The sequence below is a fragment of the Schistocerca serialis genome, chromosome 12 (genome assembly GCF_023864345.2).
Source record: "Schistocerca serialis cubense isolate TAMUIC-IGC-003099 chromosome 12, iqSchSeri2.2, whole genome shotgun sequence".
Classification (NCBI taxonomy): Eukaryota; Metazoa; Arthropoda; class Insecta; order Orthoptera; family Acrididae; genus Schistocerca; species Schistocerca serialis.
In genome coordinates, this window is record NC_064649.1 from 134,140,728 (window position 1) to 134,161,218 (window position 20,491).

At 41.9% G+C, this 20,491-nt stretch overlaps 1 protein-coding gene across 1 annotated transcript in view; it reads left to right on the plus strand.

Annotated features, from left to right (window-relative positions):
• The window catches only part of LOC126428046 (intermembrane lipid transfer protein Vps13), a 487,343-nt gene that overhangs the window by 275,345 nt on the left and 191,507 nt on the right, over positions 1–20,491 (plus strand). The window contains exons 35-37 of the mRNA XM_050089923.1: positions 4,188–4,292; positions 14,470–14,649; positions 19,868–20,074. Coding sequence (XP_049945880.1) covers positions 4,188–4,292; positions 14,470–14,649; positions 19,868–20,074 — 492 coding nt within the window. The remainder of the gene's footprint in view (positions 1–4,187; positions 4,293–14,469; positions 14,650–19,867; positions 20,075–20,491) is intronic.

The window sequence follows — 20,491 nt, forward strand, 5'->3', positions numbered from 1 at the left end:
TTATGCCTTCCCCTTCACCATCCCTCCAGATTGCTGCTTGCATCTCACATAATGATGTGTTCTGGCACAAGATGCTGGAGTTGGCAGTTTTGTGTGTGTGTGTGTGTGTGTGTGTGTGCGCGCGCGCGCGCGCGCGCGCGCATGTGTCTCTCTCTCTCTCTCTCTCTCTCTCTCTCTCTCTCTCTCTCTCTCTACTGATGAAGGCTATGACCAAAAACTATATTTGAGTGTCTTTTAATCGTGCATGTCTACAGCTTGACATGACTTCTTTATGATAAGTAGCAATACTACCTGGAGTTTCCGTTGATTGGATTCTGTAGTAGTATTCTAATCAAAAGCTGATTAGCCAGTAGCCAGAAAAACATCATCTGTGTTTTCTGTGAAACCAACAACAAGGAAGGAAACAAAATGGAACATTGTTGTTTATATAATTTTTGTTCAAAAAAAGTATAAAAGGAGAAAGAATATATATGTGAGAAATGATTTGGCTAATGATTTACATTGCCCTCCTATTGTAGTTGAAACAAACTGGAACAGAGCAATTGAAAACACACATTTTCAGAGCACAACAATTTATTTCTTGCAGTCGTTTGTTACATAAAAACTGTACATTGTTGTTTAAAAAAATGTGTAGTGTGTACCCGTCTGAATGTTTACTAGCCTGCTGTGTAAAAATTTGAAGTCAATTGATGAAGAACATTACTAGATTCTTTGCTGATAACATTGCACCTTTCCATATTAAATATATTTATATACATTAGAAAACCTGTAGCCTACGGTCACATAGATGTTCATTAGAGTAACTTCTAAAAGCTTGAGTCAAATCAGTCAAGAACTTTCAGCGATTTTGGTAACAACTTTTTTCCTTTGCATATCTACATAATTTTAAAATATGTATTCCATGTCTGACCAAATGTTCATTAGAGTATCATGTAAAAATCTGAAGTACATCGGTCAAGTACTTTTCAAGATTTTTGGCTACAGCATTAAACAATGTCTTGTCTTCATTCAGTGGTACAGATAAATTTAAATCTTAGAAAGGCTTTCCTGAAGGTACTTCGCTGGAATGAAGCCTTGCATAGAAATGAAATGTGGATGGTAAACGGTTCAGACAAAAAGAGAATAGAAGCTTTTGAACTGTGGTGTATGGAAAAATCCTGAAGTGTATATTTTGTTGATTTACGCAACCAGACAGAAGGAAGTGTCTTCATCTGTAAAAAAAAAACACCAGCAAATGAGATCAAGTGACTAATGAAGATATACTGAATATAATTGGGGAAAAAAAATAAATCTGTGGGTAAGTTCACGAATAGAATGGACCAATTGATACAACTCATCCTGTGGTTGAAAGATTCTTCAGTTTGGCAATGGCGCCGGGAAGGGGGGGGGGGGGGGGGGAGGGAGTGTTTAGGGTCAAAACTGTAGGAGCCCAAGGTTTGGCCATAGTAAGCAGGTTCAAGTGGCTGCAGGGTGTAGTAGTTATTTGGAGATGAAGAGGCCTGCACAAATTAGACTGGCATAGAGAGCTGCATCAAACCAGTTCCTGGATAGACCACAACAACATCATTACCTACTAGTTCCAAAATGTAGGCTGGTCAAACACTGGCACATGAACCACTGTAGTTCAGTATTAGCACAGTGCCACAGTAAATAGACAACTCTTGTTTTTTGACACAACTTGACACACAAGCAACCAATGAGCTATTTCTTAAGAGTGTTTGCCATCTTCTTGCTGCAGTGGAGCTACACCCAGTAACACTAGCATTATGCTGAAAACATGAATAGGTGAACATATGCATGCCTCACCTGAAGATAAGCCTGTAAAGCCATGAAAAATGTTTCTTAACATTTCATGAGTGACTGGTCACAGTTTTCAGTATATTTGTATGGAAAATGTAAGGAAATGTACGTGGTGCGATAACAAAGCTTGCTGATTTTTGGGGCACCATGAATGGAGGTGTGGTAAGCCAATTGGGGGGGGGGGGGGGGGGCTGGTAGTTGGTCTCAGTTGAAGCTGTGGATTGGGGAGGGGGGTGGGGGGAGTGCATCTGCAAAAGTAGTGTGCGTGCAGTGACAGAAGGAGCAATGTGTGATTGTCATAGAAGCCAAATTTCCTAATGGTGGCCACTTTTTGCCACACATTAGACATTGTGCTTCCCACCTAAGTCCTGTTCCTGGCTGCCTGTCAGTTCTTCCATGGTTTGCCACCTTCAAGGCAGCAGGAAATCTGCAGAGAAGAAAAATGTGGCTACCACTGCCTTTGTGAACGCGACAAAACATTGAAACAGTAAGACAGTCATCATTGTGATCTGCTCATTGGTCAACAATAGAGATTTCAGCTGTGTTGTGTACATAGTTCCGTGTAGTCAGCACGTACACAACTTTCCCACTAGAGCGCGCCCTGCTAAGCACAACAGCGCAGGCGCAGTGCTCGTCCGCCTCCGCACTACGAGATGGCGCTGCCATAGAGACGGACCAAATTCTGCTACCGCCAATCCACGTATTAATATGTAATGCAGCCAATGAGATAGCTGCTAATGTAGAACCTTTCCTCCTCGCGGATCACACTCGTGCAGTGATACATGAACGTGCGTGGTATTATAACGAGTGTACACACCTCCGATTAGTCAGTCTGCATTTGTCTGCAACAGTCTGTACGAGTTCTACATTTGTCTGTAACAGTCTATAGTCAAGGTACAGTCTGCGCCCAATAAGATTACCATATTCCTGTACATAGCCATGAAGATAAATGTATAGACACTTTTGTCAAGTATCAGAGATCTATGTAAGAATAAGATTAACATTCCAATACCAAAGGAACTTCAGATTGTCAATTGTAAATAGCATCCAGAACCAAGTTAAGTAATTTTTGTGCTTGTTATTATTTTAATAAATGTGTGTGAAAATTAATCAAGTTCTGTTTAAAGTTGGTCACAGTCAATCTGCTACTCTAAGCGTGCAAGTGGCATTTCTATCGTCTGACCTAACGGCAGAAGATAAACATGCCACGATAAAACCACGAGACATATTGCTGACACTTGCCTACTTCGTTAGAGCGACAAGTCAAATAATCTGGTGGTGAGTGTACTGAAGGTCTTAAAGTACGCTCACCAAAAGCTGCCCTTTGACCTTCTCCTGTGAGGTTAAGTCCTTGTGATGGCTCTGTAGTTGTGGTACAAGAACTCGGTGAACACTATTTTGCTGTTTGACAAATCTACATGCAGAGTTGTAGGAAAAGTTGTCTCAGCACTTGCTGGTGTTTTTTAGTGAGGAAGCATACTGGCGTCTGTCTGGTTGTGTGAATAAACAAACTGTGCTAGTAGAGTGCTAATTATTCCAGAGAACTCCACAAAAGGCCCCTTCATCAAAATGTGGAAGAGCATACTCAGTGCAAACTCCAAAGGTTGTTGGAAGAACAATCTTGATGCACAATCTTCCGTGGTCAGCACACTCTACTTCTATTACACTGGAATTTTTAAAATCCGTTGTCTATGTGAATTGTCCAGTGACTTTGACATTTGAATGAGAATATGCATGCAGAAATAGCCCACACACCCATCGTGTGCTTGCAAGAGTCAACTGGACTTTAGAAATTAGTATATTGACAAGAAGGGTGGTCATTTGCCATTTATTCTTATTAAAAAGTGTAATTTTAAATGAAAAATTATGAAAAACACAAAAAGAATAAAAAAATGTATAAATATCTCTTGACCATGTCTAATGAGCTTTCAAATTGGCAAGTTCCATTGCCACATCTGTAGTTAATCTCACGAGATCAGAATGACTGCCTTTGTCGACTCACAGCCAGACTTTCACTTTTTGGCACGTAGTAGACATTGTGCTATGCTCCTTCATTCCAAAATCATTAATATAGAAGTAAAATATGTATTGTCACTTTTCTGTTGTATTTCTGTCTGTGCAGTTCATTATTACATCACTTCTCATAGCCATGTTTTGCCAACTTCATCCCCTTCCTTGTTGTATCTGAGATTGTGCTCCCTAATTCAATTTGTATGTTAAAAACCTAGTCTTGTTTACTTCTTTCCTTCCTTTTACTCTCGTGATATTATTGTAAACAAACTCTTTGTATGGCTTCTCTGTTGAATGCTGATGTTCAAAAATTTCTCTTTAAAGGACACAGAATTCTGCAACTACACCTAACTACTAAAATTTGTGCAACATTTCAGGTGTCGATGAATGCGGTGGAGCCTGTGCAGACTCCAGCTTCCTCAGACGATGTAGAGGAATTACCTTTCCAACCTCCAGCCATGACAATAGATATTACTTCAAAGGTATGCATCAAATAGTTGTGGAGAGACTGAGTTGTTTGGGTAAGGTAATACATGAGCAAGTGAACCCGTCAGTTATTTGAGTAGTCACCCAAAGTTATCTCTATCACTATGCCAGGAGTGTCTGATAGGTACCGACTCCATAAATGAGCTGGGTGGAAGGTGCAAAAAACCCGTATCTCGATGGCCACAGAATCAGAAATGCTGTGCTATCATTATACACTCCTGGAAATGGAAAAAAGAACACATTGACACCGGTGTGTCAGACCCACCATACTTGCTCCAGACACTGCGAGAGGGCTGTACAAGCAATGATCACACGCACGGCACAGCAGACACACCAGGAACCGCGGTGTTGGCCGTCGAATGGCGCTAGCTGCGCAGCATTTGTGCACCGCCGCCGTCAGTGTCAGCCAGTTTGCCGTGGCATACGGAGCTCCATCGCAGTCTTTAACACTGGTAGCATGCCGCGACAGCGTGGACGCGAACCGTATGTGCAGTTGACGGAATTTGAGCGAGGGCGTATAGTGGGCATGCGGGAGGCCGGGTGGACGTACCGCCGAATTGTTCAACACGTGGGGCGTGAGGTCTCCACAGTACATCGATGTTGTCGCCAGTGGTCGGCGGAAGGTACACGTGCCCGTCGACCTGGGACCGGACTGCAGCGACGCACGGATGCACGCCAAGACCGTAGGATCCTACACAGTGCCGTAGGGGACCGCACCGCCACTTCCCAGCAAATTAGGGACACTGTTGCTCCTGGGGTATCGGCAAGGACCATTCGCAACCGTCTCCATGAAGCTGGGCTACGGTCCCGCACAACGTTAGGCCGTCTTCCGCTCACGCCCCAACATCGTGCAGCCCGCCTCCAGTGGTGTCGCGACAGGCGTGAATGGAGGGACGAATGGAGACGTGTCGTCTTCAGCGATGAGAGTCGCTTCTGCCTTGGTGCCAATGATGGTCGTATGCGTGTTTGGTGCCGTGCAGGTGAGTGCCACAATCAGGACTGCATACGACCGAGGCACACAGGGCCAACACCCGGCATCATGGTGTGGGGAGCGATCTCCTACACTGGCCGTACACCACTGGTGATCGTCGAGGGGACACTGAATAGTGCACGGTACATCCAAACCGTCATCGAACCCATCGTTCTACCATTCCTAGACCGGCAAGGGAACTTGCTGTTCCAACAGGACAATGCACGTCCGCATGTATCCCGTGCCACCCAACGTGCTCTAGAAGGTGTAAGTCAACTACCCTGGCCAGCAAGATCTCCAGATCTGTCCCCCATTGAGCATGTTTGGGACTGGATGAAGCGTCGTCTCACGCGGTCTGCACGTCCAGCACGAACGCTGGTCCAACTGAGGCGCCAGGTGGAAATGGCATGGCAAGCCGTTCCACAGGACTACATCCAGCATCTCTACGATCATCTCCATGGGAGAATAGCAGCCTGCATTGCTGCGAAAGGTGGATATACACTGTACTAGTGCCGACATTGTGCGTGCTCTGTTGCCTGTGTCTATGTGCCTGTGGTTCTGTCAGTGTGATCATGTGATGTATCTGACCCCAGGAATGTGTCAATAAAGTTTCCCCTTCCTGGGACAATGAATTCACGGTGTTCTTATTTCAATTTCCAGGAGTGTATTTTGTTTGGAGCAGACACGAACACCCACCTGAGCCGGCGTCTCAACGGTGTGCGTCGACTGCACGTGGTGGAGCTCACCTCGGCAAAATACAATACACTGCAATGCGCAGCAGCATCGGGTGAAAGTGTCAGATGGGAAGGTGACCACAGTTTGAGCAGCAGTGTCGGTGCCCCGGTGAGCACGAGGCTGCATCGGAAGTCCCACCCACAATTGAGCATAAGTGTGCCGGTCAGTCTGCAGTTCACCATAGGTCAGGTGAGGTCCGCCCCGGTAGCTGAGTGGTCAGCGTGACAGACTGTCAATCCTAAGGGCCCGGGTTCGATTCCCGGCTGGGTCGGAGATTTTCTCCGCTCAGGGACTGGGTGTTGTGTTGTCCTAATCATCATCATTTCATCCCCATCGACGCGCAGGTCACCGAAGTGGCGTCAAATCGAAAGACCTGCACCAGGCGAATGGTCTACCCGACGGGAGGCCCTAGCCACACGACATTTCCATTATACCATAGGTCAGGTGAGAGGTGCACCTACACAGAGTGCAAACTGAGGATGTGTCAGAGATGCCCAGGAGTTGGTCATTGACAGCCTGGAGCAGGGTGTATATGACCCGGGAAATCTGGGAAAAACTTGGGAATCTTTCCGTCTGGGAGAAAACCGGGAGAAACTTACGAATTTATCGGAATTCCGGGAATTTTTCATTGTTTCAGTTTTCAATTAGTTTTATGTAATTTTGACTGGTAATAACTAATACTCTAGCAAAGAATGTTACTGTATCCTGCTACTGGAGAATAATACTGCAGCAATAAAATATAAATGAGAGAAAAAAATAAAAAATAAAACTTCAGTTGCAAAGGAAATGTGCTATTTACAACAAAACCACCGTGCGTGCACAAGGATCTGCAAACAGCAAAAATATGTCGACAGCCTTAGTGCAGAGACTATGCAATACTTCTTAACAATAAACTGCTTTCTGTGAGTGTGACCTCACAACTGCTTACATTATGTTTGTTTGAGCAGTTGCCAGCGGGCTCGTGTGCGTGCGTGGTTGACTCGTGTTAGAGCAGTATCTTATCCCATTTCTGGCTACTTGAAGTGTGGCTGTTATGTGTAACAGCAGTAGCCACAAGCAGCCAGATACTAACGAGACAAATTTTTCTGGTACGCCCTAGCTGCTGGATTTGCGCAGGCGCAGAGTTGTGGTGGGGTTGGGGGAGGGGGATGGGGGAGGGGGGGGGGGGGGGGAGACCCAGTCTCCACAACATCCCCGTTTACTTTAAGCGATTTCACTGTTTCCTCTTTGTTTACAGCTCCCATGTCGAATGAAAACAAAATGGATTTCTGTGGCTGGGAACTATCGAGTGAATTGAAACACATTCACATAATTACGGAGGGCACAAATATATTATTAGTTTCTGTTTTCTGATTTTATTTTATTTCCATGTTTTTTGCAGTAAAGCATTAATCACCTTGCAGAACAATGAAGTTATTTTTGTTAGTTTGCTAAAGACATTTGGCTTTATTAATCTTTTCAGCTGAGGTAATCAATTTATTTGAAACGAAGCATTTCATTCCACAGTCTTGGCTAGTTCCAATTGCTCACTGAATTTCAAGTGCATTTTTTCATCTTCTGACATGTATCCCATCAGGGGCTGGGCCACCTTTGAAAGCAGCCATGTCATTTACCACCTATGCTGCAATCACTGCACATATTTTTATATTGATAAGACTACCAACTAGCTGCCCAGCAGGATGAACAGCCACCAAACTGTAGCCAAGAGCAAAATAGAAAACCCTATGTCACAACATGCAGCTGAACGTAACACACTTGATTTCAATGGCATTATGTAAATATTAAAGTAGTAAAGGAGTTTTGCTATTTGGGGAGCAAAATAACTGATGATGGTCGGAGTAGCGAGGATATAAAATGTAGACTGGCAATGGCAAGGAAAGCGTTTCTGAAGAAGAGAAATTTGTTAACATCAAGTATAGATTTAAGTGTCAGGAAGTCGTTTCTGAAAGTACTTGTATGGAGTGTAGCCATGTATGGAAGTGAAACGTGGACGATAAATAGTTTAGACAGGAAGAGCATAGAAGCTTTCGAAATGTGGTGCTACAGAAGAATGCTGAAGATTAGATGGGTAGGTCACATAACTAATGAGGAGGTATTGAATAGAATTGGGGAGAAGAAGAGTTTGTGGCACAACTTGACTAGAAGAAGGGACCAGTTGGTAGGACATGTTCTGAGGCATCAAGGGATCACCAATTTAGTACTGGAGGGCAGCGTGGAGGGTAAAAATCATAGAGGGAGACAAACAGATGAGTACACTAAGCAGATTCAGAAGGATGTAGGTTGCAGTAGGTACTGGGAGATGAAGAAGCTTGCACAGGATAGAGTAGCATGGAGAGCTGCATCAAACCAGTCTCAGGACTGAAGACCACAACAACAACATGCCATAATAAAGAACCAAACATGAGATAGTATAGTACTGGTGCTCCAAGAAAATTTACATCCCAAAAACCATGCTGAAAAGCTTAATATCAGATGGGGCCTACTTCATTGTGAATCTGGACAAGCCAATGTGCACTTCATGACGAATTAGGAATTTTAGTATAGTTTAAGAAATTCCAATGCTCTTGGAGTATTATCTGATGTCCTGTTTCTTTTATGGCATAGTGTAAGATCTCTTAATGCATTATACATATGAACACGCGGGCTTCCAAAATCACCGCAGCTGGGCACGCACAGTAATGCCTATTTTCTGGTGCTCTCTGGCTACTGCTAAAATGAATCTATTTCTAACAGTCTCAGGAAAGTACTGTGAATGGTGGTTTGAAAAGTGTTACTTTGAAAGTAAATTTCCTTTTAGCAAGACGAATTAGGTTTGTGTGAGAATGTGGGATGAATTTCTTGAATCGCAGAGCATTTGACTCTTGTTTAAAACTTAACACTTTGAGGACCAGCCACTTAGAATAGTTTCGAGCCCAGAAGACCAGGCATTTATGTCATTATTTTAAATTTACTGGCACATGTGCGTGATGTATCTCAAGGTATAACACACACAAAAAAAAAGATCAATATTACATGTGTAAGCTTAGCTTCTCATGTAGCTACACTGTGTACATTATTGTAAACCATTAATGTTTTCTCTATGTGTGTTCACGCTGCTTAACAGTGATCTTGCTATTGGCTGACTACAACATGTGTGCTATGTTCTGAATACCTGCTGTCATTGGCTGGCAACATCATGTGGCACGAGATACGATTGGCTTACAGAAGGGCATCGCAATCTTGATTTCAACGCTATGGAAACTGATGTGTTGTGTTTGGCGGAATTCGAATTTATATTTTTGTAATATGAGAATATGCAGTGTGTGTGTTGCTATGCATCAAAGGTCTTTCCAAAATTACTTTCTTTCCTTTTTTTTTTTTCATCAAAGGTCTTTCCGAAACTTCTCTCCCTTTTTCACTAAAGTGCTGGGAAGTTCTACGCCAGTGAATAAAATGTTATCCATTCAAAGGATTGTTGATAAGTTTTACAGTTCTGAGGGAAAATCTACGGGAAACCTACTGTCACTTAGCACGGAAAAAGTGTATTTTTGCCTGGGGAAAAAGTATATTTTTTAACCGGGGTAGTCGGGAGAATTCTGGGAAATTTTTTTTTTTTTTCTTTGTCCGTATATACACCCTGTGGAGGATGCCCTAGCTGGAAGGTGCCTGTTCACGCGCTGGCAGCATCAGGTGTAGATGCAGCTTGTAGACAGCTACCTTGTGGAGGCATCAGCTAGTTGTAGATGGGGCCGGATAACCAACAGCGGGTCAGCGGCTGGTGTAGAATAGTTCTCAATGTAGACAATAGTCAAAGAGGGCTCTTGTTAGGCAGGAGCAGACAGTATTTACACTTGCTCTGCCAGGTTTTGTTGTAAACAGGCACTGCTTTGTGAGATGTAGAGATAACACAGTGCTCCTTTGTACTGGGATTGTGACTTGTGTTGTATTACCTAAGCAATTTTCTGTTCAGACATGTTGAATTTTACAGGCTGCAGCCTTGGCTGTCTGCCTGTGGATTGCAAAGTCTGCTAGGGAGATGTCAGCTCAATATCTCCATTTTGCCCCACCCCCTAAAGAAAAAGAAGGCAGCTGTCCCATATTGTTTTGTTCATCCACAGTAATTGTACTCTTAGAACCATTGTGAGCGCCATGAGAGAGGGTACTCCCCAATGTATCATGTATTATGATCACTTTCTGTTCCATTTCCTTATGGAATGTGGGAAGACAACTAATTAAATGCCTTGTCTTTGCCATCCCTAGAAGAGAGATGTCTATGACAAATGGCACCAGTTCTGTCATATGTTGCCTGAGGGACAACTCAAACAAGTAGTAAAATATAAAAAATTTTATGACTACTGTAATCCCAATCAGAAATTTACCCAGCTGTTGGATCTTTCAGGATAGTAGCTTCAGTGACTGCATTTCACATAGTTTTAATCTACGAATGGGTAGGATTACAACATTTCAAACAGTTCAGATTCCATAGTAGTATTCTATTTATAAGCTAGTAATCCATACATACAATTTTCCTCTTTCCTGTTAAAACCCATTGTGAAGAAGGAAACAAAATAGTACAGTGTTGTGTATATGATTTTTGTTTAAAAGTATATATAGGTTGAGTCACATAAGATGTAACTCCCTTTTTATTTCATGAAAGGTTACACATATTGAAACGGGGTTTTCGGCGAATGTTAGAGTGTGGAGGGGCATGTATGTTTTGTTTGGGTAAAAGTTTTTAGCATTAATATTGACTGGGATATTGATAAGTACTATTTTTAATGTAAACCGTATATTTTTTATAACTGCATTTGATAGCTCTAGATAAGAAAATTACAGTGATATAGCGTCTGTTAATGTAGACGTTGAAACCTGCTGCAAAAGAATTTGAGAAATGCCCTAAAATGTGAGAGCATGGTGGCCTGAAATGGCATTTGCGGTGCGAACATTGCCAAGCAGGTGAATCGGACCAGGCTGCGTAGTTGTGTAGCGCAGGCCTACCTAACGCTAAGAGAATAAAGCTTTATTTTCTCTTGAACCAACTTATGACGTAGATGCAGGTTAACCTATGAATACTGTATATGGAAATACGACATGGGCTAGAATCTATTGTATCACAAAGGGCTTAAGAAGGCTATTTCTCATTTGTGTACCCTCCCAGATTTAGGTGAGCTGAAACAAGGAAGTCAGCTGGTTATTCTTCAAGAAATAAAGAGGTCTCCTATGCTACAAAAAGCAACTACTGTATAAAATATCCAGATGTTAGGAGGAAGATCTGACATATCTTTTTCCTGTAGTGGCTGTGTGCTCCTTAGAGGTAAAATACATGCTGGCGGGCAACTGTTTCTACCTACACTGCTCTAAATTATGTCATTTGGGGTACATTCTTTGAACTAAATATTTTATTAAACGTTCAATGGTGTCCACCTGTCCTGAAAATAAGTATTTTTCTGAATGGAATGTTAATCCGTGCAGAACGTAAGCGCGACACAACAGTGTTACAAGCTACGTTCAATACACACTGTTATTTGACATTGCAACGCAATTCATACACACACAAATGAAATAAACAATTTACTAACAATGATTTGGTAACCACCCAAATCACATAACATAAACTTTGTTTTCCAAAATAATATCTTTATCCTTTATTTAAGCATATGTTCAAACTGTTTACCATGGACTGAAAGGCACATTTGCAATCACTGTTCAAGAGAATGACGAATAGATGTAATTACAGTAGATGATATGGTAGAGCATGCACTGGCGATTTGATGATACATATCGTGTGGCATATTTAGGGGCTTCATCATAGACTGTATCCTTGAGTGCTCCCCAAAGAAAGAAATCAGGAGTAGTCAAATCGAGGGACCTTGCAGGCCATTTGCTAACAGAATTTTGTCCTGCCTAATGTCCAGAAATGTTCATATTCAGTATTTGCATTGCAACAGGCCTGAGTGTGCTGGACAACCATCATGTTGTAGCCGCATACACTGTCGAATATACAGTGGTACCTCCTGTAGAAGAACCAGCAAAATGTTCGTCAGAAACTGTGCATACAAATGTCCATTGAGAATGCCTGAGATGAAATAAGATCCCACAATGTAATTTCTTATGATGCTTCACCATTCAATTATGTTTCACGGCCATTGATGTTGCTTTGATGAAACCAGTGTGGATTTTCGGCTGTCCAGTAGTGCATGTTGTGCAAATTTATATTAACGTGGTCAGGAAACATTGCTTCATCAGTAAAGAGCACACAATGGATAAACATAGGGTCTTCTCCCAGTTGCTGTAGGGCAAACTGACAAAATACTGTACATTGTTGGAAGTCATGGTCATCAAGTAAGTGTTGTAGTGATGGATGATAGGGACGGAATGTCTGTCAATGTGGATTCCACATTCCTTGGAAATATGTCTTGTACCACTGTGTAAATTCATTAGCATCATAACCAGAACAGCTTCTTCATGTTCTGTATCACTTGCATTCTTCTTTCTTGTCCTCTTTTTGATGTTCAAGCAACCTGTCCGCAATAGCATCTTAATAATTCGTGCAATTACCTAGCACGTCGGATATTGGTGATCTGGATAGATAGCCTTGTTTTTACAGCTTGTCTTTTACATTCACCATATGAAGGTAGTATATCCAGCTTCTCCTCATTGGTGTACATGTCTGAACGCAACATATGTTGAAGCAGAATGAGCAGCCTGCAGTGCAGCCGAGTAAACAGGCAGATGTGTTGACATTCTGACACACGGTAGCGTCAGGACTCTGGTTGGCAGTGTTTTACACTGTTAATGTTGTTTATGGCCACCATGCTCACACACTCAGCGTCAACATTAACAAACTCTATATCACTGTAATTGTCTTCTCAAGAGCTATCAAATGCAGCTATAAAAAGTATATGGTTCTATCTAAAATTCATACTTGCTTCAATATGTCTATTCATACCAGCACTAAAAACATCAGCCTAACACAAAGAAAATTTTTTTTTTTAATTTTTAAAAAAGTAAGCCTTGATGCTTTAACATTTACCAATACACACATTTCGATATATGTGACCATTCACATTACATGACTCATAAGGAAAAAGAATATACAGCATGTCCTAGGAGAAACGGTCAATCATTTGAAGCAAATTAGTCTGGTAAACATGGGCTCTGCACGGTTTTCAATAGAAGAGATGTGTTTTACAGTAATGAAGATGAAAAAGTGCTCATAGCTGTTAAGGTATGCAATTCAGAGCCCACGGCTAGGACACTTTTTTGGTTTGAATGCTTGTGTCATATCCCTGAATCTTGACCATTCCCCTTGGAATCCTCTGTATTTGGGAGAAACAACCTGTTCTGTGGTGTAAATGCCCTGATATTGTAATTAAAAGAAACTGCAAAAAAAGAAATGAAATCACACATTTTCACAGCACAGAATTTTTTAAATCACATTCGGTTTTGACAGGGAACTTGTACATTGGTTTTTTAAACAGTATAGTAGCCTAGGTCCATGTTAATGTTCATGAAAGTATTGTGGAAAAATTTGAAGTGAATCAGTTGAGAGCTTTTCGAGATTTTTGCTGGCAGTGCTTCCCCTTTATTTTTATAGTTCGTGTGTGTGTGTGTGTGTGTGTGTGTGTGTGTGTGTGTGTGTGTGTGTGTGTGTGTTTTTTGATATTTCTGGTAACAACGTTAAACATTGTATTGTCTTTATACAGTAATATAGATATCCAATACGGGTGTTTGATTACAGAACTGCAAATTTCAATCTGGATTTGTCAAGTCAACTATTTTGCAATCTGTAAATGCGCTAGTTAATTAATAGTAATTAAGAATAATTCTGATGAGATTAGTTACATGAGTCGAGGTATTTTGACCTTAGACTTGGTCTGAGATACCTTAGTTGCTTCAAAAAGCTTTCTAAAATTATCAAAAAAGAAAAAAAAAAATCTGTCATCCCTGTGAAGAGCGATGATTCTGACCTGAAATAGATGTTAGTAATAGTGGACGTAACACCTAACTAGGGGACCAAAATTAAAAACGTGGATCACATGAGCCGGCTGGGGTGGCCGAGTGGTTCTAGGCGCTACAGGCCGGAGCTGCACGACCGCTACGGTCGCAGGTTTGAACCCTGCCTCGGGCATGGATGTGTGTGATGTCCTTAGGTTAGTTAGGTTTACGTAGTTCCAAGTTCTAGGGGACTGATGGCCTCATAAGTTAAGTCCCATAGTGCTCGGAGCCATTTGAACCAATTTTGTGGATCACATTAAAACTCTTGATAGAGTAAATATAAATGAAAAATCTCGTATGAAGAAAGACTGGTGATTATAAGCAGTTTTATGTTGTAGTTGAAAGTTGAATTACATCAGAACAAATGTTTACCCTATGGAGATTGAAGTTGTAGTGGGCAAAGAGCGTTCAGCACGAAGCACTTGATTACACCTTCATAAAGTATCTGCAGTCAGTCTCAGTGTGGAGCATTCGACAGAATCGTGTTTCAGGATAACCTGGAGCTGACTGTGAGCAAGACGTGCCTGGAGGTGTTCAGCAACCTGGGGAAGGCGTTCCAGTCGGCAGTGTCAGGCCAGCTGCCACCACGCCAGGAGCAGACGCCGCCCTTCATGGTGCGCAACGACACGGGGCTGACCGTCACGCTCATGTTGGAGGACGGCCCATTCCAGGTGCGTAATGCTATCGTACACATGTTGTTGTTGTTGTTGTTGTTGTTGTTGTTGTTGCTGCTGCTGCTGCTGCTGCTGCTGCTGTTGCTGTTGTTGCCATCAGAATGAAGGCTGGTTTGATACACCTCTCCACACTAGCCTGTTCTGTGCAAACCTCTTCATCTCTACCTCACTGCTGCAACCTGTATAACATTGAGCCTTCTCATTATATTCGAGACTTCGTCTTCCTCTACAAATTTTGCACTAAATTTCCTCCCTTCACCAAACAAACTATTTCTTGATCCATCAAAGACTATCCTATCAGTTGATCCCTTCTTTTAATCAAGTTGCGCCAGAAATTTCTTTTATCTCCCATTTGAAGCAGTAACTTATCATTAGTTATTTAAATTAATAATCTAATTTCCAGCATTCTTCTGTCGCACCGCATTTGAAAACTTTCTATTCTTTTCTTGTCTAAAGTGTTCATCATCCATTTCAGATCAGGTGTGATTGTGACCATTACAGATTTTTTTTTTTGGTCGTCAGTCTACTGACTGGTTTGATGCGGCTCGCCAAGAATTCCTTTCCTGTGCTAACCTCTTCATCTCAGAGTAGCACTTGCAACCTACGTCCTCAATTATTTGCTTGACGTATTCCAATCTCTGTCTTCCTCTACAGTTTTTGCCCTCTACAGCTCCCTCTAGTACCATGGAAGTCCTTCCCTCATGTCTTAGCAGATGTCCTATCATCCTGTCCCTTCTCCTTATCAGTATTTTCCACATATTCCTTTCCTCTTCGATTCTGCGTAGAACCTCCTCATTCCTTACCTTATCAGTCCACCTAATTTTCAACATTAGTCTATAGCACCACATCTCAAATGCTTCAATTCTCTTCTGTTCCAGTTTTCCCACAGTCCATGTTTCACTACCATACAATGTTGTACTCCAGACGTACATCCTCAGAAATTTCTTCCTCAAATTAAGGCCGGTATTTGATATTAGTGGACTTCTCTTGGCCAGAAATGTCTTTTTTGCCATAGCTAGTCTGCTTTTGGTGTCCTCCTTGCTCCGTCCGTCATTGGTTATTTTACTGCCTAGGTAGCAGAATTCCTTAACTTCATTGACTTCGTGACCATCAATCCTGATGTTAAGTTTCTCGCTGTTCTCTTTTCTACTACTTCTCATTACCTTCGTCTTTCTCCGATTTACTCTCAAACCATACTGTGTACTCATTAGACTGTTCGTTCCGTTCAGCAGATCATTTAATTCTTCTTCACTTTCACTCAGGATAGCAATGTCATCAGTGAATCTTATCACTGATATCATTTCACCTTGTATTTTAATTCCACTCCTGAACCTTTCTTTTATTTCCATCATTGCTTCCTCGATGTACAGATTGAAGAGTAGGGGCGAAAGGCTACAGCCTTGTCTTACACCCTTCTTGATACGAGCACTTCGTTCTTGATCGTCCACTCTTATTATTCCCTCTTGGTTGTTGTACATATTGTATATGACCCGTCTCTCCCTATAGCTTACCCCTATTTTTTTCAGAATCTTGAACAGCTTGCACCATTTTATATTGTCGAACGCTTTTTCCAGGTCGACAAATCCTATGAAAGTGTCTTGATTTTTCTTTAGCCTTGCTTCCATTATTAGCCGTAACGTCAGAATTGCCTTTCTCGTCCCTTTACTTTTCCTAAAGCCAAACTGATTGTCACCTAGCGCATTCTCAATTTTCTTTTCCATTCTTCTGTATATTATTCTTGTAAGCAGCTTCGATGCATGAGCTGTTAAGCTGATTGTGCGATAATTCTCGCACTTGTCAGCTCTTGCCGTCTTCGGAATTGTGTGGATGATGCTTTTCCGAAAGTCGGATGGTATATCGCCAGACTCATATATTCTACACGCCAACGTGAATAGTCGTTTTGTTGCAACTTCCCCCAATGATTTTAGAAATTCTGATGGAATGTTATCTATCGCTTCTGCCCTATTTGACAGTAAGTCCTCCAAAGCTCTTTTAAATTCCGATTCTAATACTGGATCCCCTATCTCTTCTAAATCGACTCCTGTTTTTTCTTCTATCACATCAGACAAATCTTCACCCTCATAGAGGCTTTCAATGTATTCTTTCCACCTACCTGCTCTCTCCTCTGCATTTAACAGTGGAATTCTCGTTGCACTCTTAATGTTACCACCGTTGCTTTTAATGTCACCAAAGGTTGTTTTGGCTTTCCTGTATGCTGAGTCTGTCCTTCCGACAATCATATCTTTTTCAATGTCTTCACATTTTTCCTGCAGCCATTTCGTCTTAGCTTCCCTGCACTTCCTATTTATTTCATTCCTCAGTGACTTGTATTTCTGTATTCCTGATTTTCCCGGAACATGTTTGTATTTCCTCCTTTCATCAATCAACTGAAGTATTTCTTCTATTACCCATCGTTTCTTCGCAGCTACCTTCTTTGTACCTATGTTGTCCTTCCCAACTTCTGCGGTGGTCATTTTTAGAGATGTCCATTCCTCTTCAACTGTACTGCCTACTGCGCTATTCCTTATTGCTGTATCTGTAGCGTTAGAGAACTTCAAACGTATCTCATCATTCCTTAGTACTTCCATATCCCACTTCTTTGCGTATTGATTCTTCCTGACTAATGTCTTGAACTTCAGCCTACTCTTCATCACTACTATATTGTGATCTGAGTCTATATCTGCTCCTGGGTACGCCTTACAATCCAGTATCTGATTTTGGAATCTCTGTCTGACCATGATGTAATCTAATTGAAATCTTCGCGTTTCTCCCGGCATTTTCCAAGTATACCTTCTCCTCTTGTGATTCTTGAACATGGTATACGCTATCAGATATCAACTGAAAAAACAAATTGGTCCAGCCTCTCATATTCAGTGTATTAAGATTCCCAGTTTATGTTTCTGAGGTTTATATCTCAGTCATTTGGTGGATTTACATCAAACTTATAAGGTGTGGCTCTGTCGTATATTCCTCTTATTGGACAACCTGTAACACTGTGTTTCAGTAACCTCAGGCTCTTTTTCAGGTAGTATCTGCATTACAGCTGGATTCTAACTTTACATCGTCATTATCAGTGCACACGTGCATGCAAGTGCGTGTGTGCTATACAGAGTGAATCGTCTGAAACTTGCACTGCAAATATTGTGGAAGTGAGAAGTGCTATTGATGTGTGGTTTTCACTGGATTTGTGGTCTGGGTCTCATATTGTTAGCTAATAAACAGATTGTAATAATACTTAGAAAGTGTATTTCTTTTTGCAAACAAACCTTTTTAAAAGGAACAATGCTTATTGACAGTAACAGACTAAAAATAGGGTAAATTAGAGTATCAGTTGCATTTGTTGCAGGTCGGAAAGTAGATTTGTGAATTACAGAAGTATATAATACGGAGAGTACATCCAGTCTTTAAAGAAAAATACGTACAGTATCTATAGCAAACCGACCGAGAAGAGATACCGACCTAGTCGATGACCGTGAGAGAGACTTAGACGAAGAAATACGTACGGAGCTTGTCGGTGCATTGGTACTATCAGTGCACTGCACAGACTGACCGCAGGTCTGGAAATGAGCTCAGGTTACGGCTGTGATTGTGATCCTCGTGTGCATCACTGTCACGTGCGTTCGAATTCCATTCACGTCTTTGGCGATCGTGTCTAGTGTCGGAGTAGTGATGTCCAGAACGTGTTGCAACGGAGATGGCTGCTGATACGTATGCCAGTCTTCTGATAAACTGTAGCTGTCTGGTCGTGACAGGAACCGCTTCATAGCGTGGCTCCGAAGCTCGCTTCTCCCTGTTTTATCGTGTTGAGGATGACTGTAGTATTGCTTGTACTGTGTCAGGCAAATAGCAGGCGCAACCCCATAGAGCTTTAAGCAGGTCATCCTGTTGTTGTTGTCGTCGTCTTCAGTCCTGAGACTGGTTTGATGCAGCTTTCCATGCTATTTTATCCTGTGCAAGCTTCTTCATCTCCCAGTACCTGCTGCAACCTACATCCTTCTGAATCTGCTTAGTGTATTCATCTCTCGGCCTCCCTCTACGATTTTTACCCACCACGCTGCCCTCCAATGCTAAATTGGTGATCCCTTGATGCCTCAGAACATGTCCTACCAACCGATCCCTTCTTCTAGTCAAGTTGTGCCACAAACTTCTCCCCAATCCTATTCAATACCTCCTCATTAGTTATGTGATCTACCCATCTAATCTTCAGCATTCTTCTGTAGCACCACATTTCAAAATCTCCTATTCTCTTCTTGTCTAAACTATTTGTCGTCCATGTTTCACTTCCATACGTGGCTACACCCCATACAAATACTTTCAGAAACGACTTCCTGACACTTAAATCTATACTCGATGTTAACAAATTTCTCTTCTTCAGAAATGTTTTCCTTGCCATTGCCAGTCTACATTTTATATCCTTTCTACTTCGACCATCATCAGTTATTTTACTCCCTAAATAGCAAAACTCCTTTACTACTTTAAGTGTCTCATTTCCTAATCTTATTCCCTCATCATCACCCGACTTAAATCGACTACATTCCATTACCCTCGTTTTGCTTTTGTTGATGTTCATCTTATATCCTCCTTTCAAGACACTGTCCATTCCGTTCAATCGTGAAGATGTGCAAAATGGTCTCCCCCACAAGAAAAAGCCTCTCATTCCACCAAAGTGTTACTCTGAACAGAGTTTGAATGCAAGGGCTAAAATCTATCTTTTTCCTGACCCTGGCCCTTCATCTTCTAGATAGCTAAAAATTACATGGAGCTCCTCCTCTAGTAATTCTCTACCTCAGGAATACATTTGTCACTTCAGAACATCAGAGAAAATTACTTGTCACGGTGAAGATTGCCTATCAAATGTGTCAGCTCTTTATTTATGCACGCTCTCTCCACGTGACTGTTGTCATCTGGTTTGTCATCTCTCTTATAGCCTGAATCTTTATTTGTGTTTTAAATTACTCAGATGCATCATATATCAGTTTTTATCAGGCTGAATGAAATAGTCTTCGGGACCTCTCGCGTGTGCCGGAGAAGTCTCTCATTTACACTTTCTTGTTGAAGTTAATGGTGTTTATTCTCAAAATAGTATATTAACATAAGTGCTCTGAGAACAGTGTATACAAGTTGTAGATTAGCTGTTGCTCCAGTTAGTTTTTTATTCTGAGTGTGAGACAGATAAAAAAAATTGTCAGCACCCCTCACAGAGGTTTTATTTCAGGTGGTGGGGCAGCCCGGCCCCGACGGCTACCGACAGGCGATGCTCGAGTCGGGGGCAGTCGCATGCCTCTGCCTACAGAGTGGGGAAGAGCCGACCACCCTCAGCGGGAAGCTCTGCCTGGTGCCGGTCGGCTCTGCGGCAGCGACGCCTGACCGCCAAGGCGGCGCGCCCTCTGCTCGCGACAGGATGCTCACTGTCAAAGTCAGGGTGAGTCTCTGAACCTGTAGGGGTCGATTTCCATGTCTAACAAAAATTTCAACTCGGTGTAATGAGTGGATAAATGTAACGTAATGCTTATAACAATGTAAGTGAACCAGATAGTATATGATTACGAGATTAGTGCCAAACTTCTGGAGCGTGCCACATCGTGAAAGGTTTTTGGAGTAATCTGATGAATTATAGGCCAGTATCACTGATGTCGATTTGCAGTAGGATCTTGTAACCTATACTGTGTTCGAACACTATAAATTACCTTGAAGAAAACACACTATTGACACATAGCGAGGGAATCTCAAATTAATTCCATATTTTTAGAAGGGTTTGCCACTATTCTTCAGAAGCTGGTTTTAACCGAACTGTGTACCTATGGAGTATCATCTCAGTTGCACAGCACGATTTCCGATT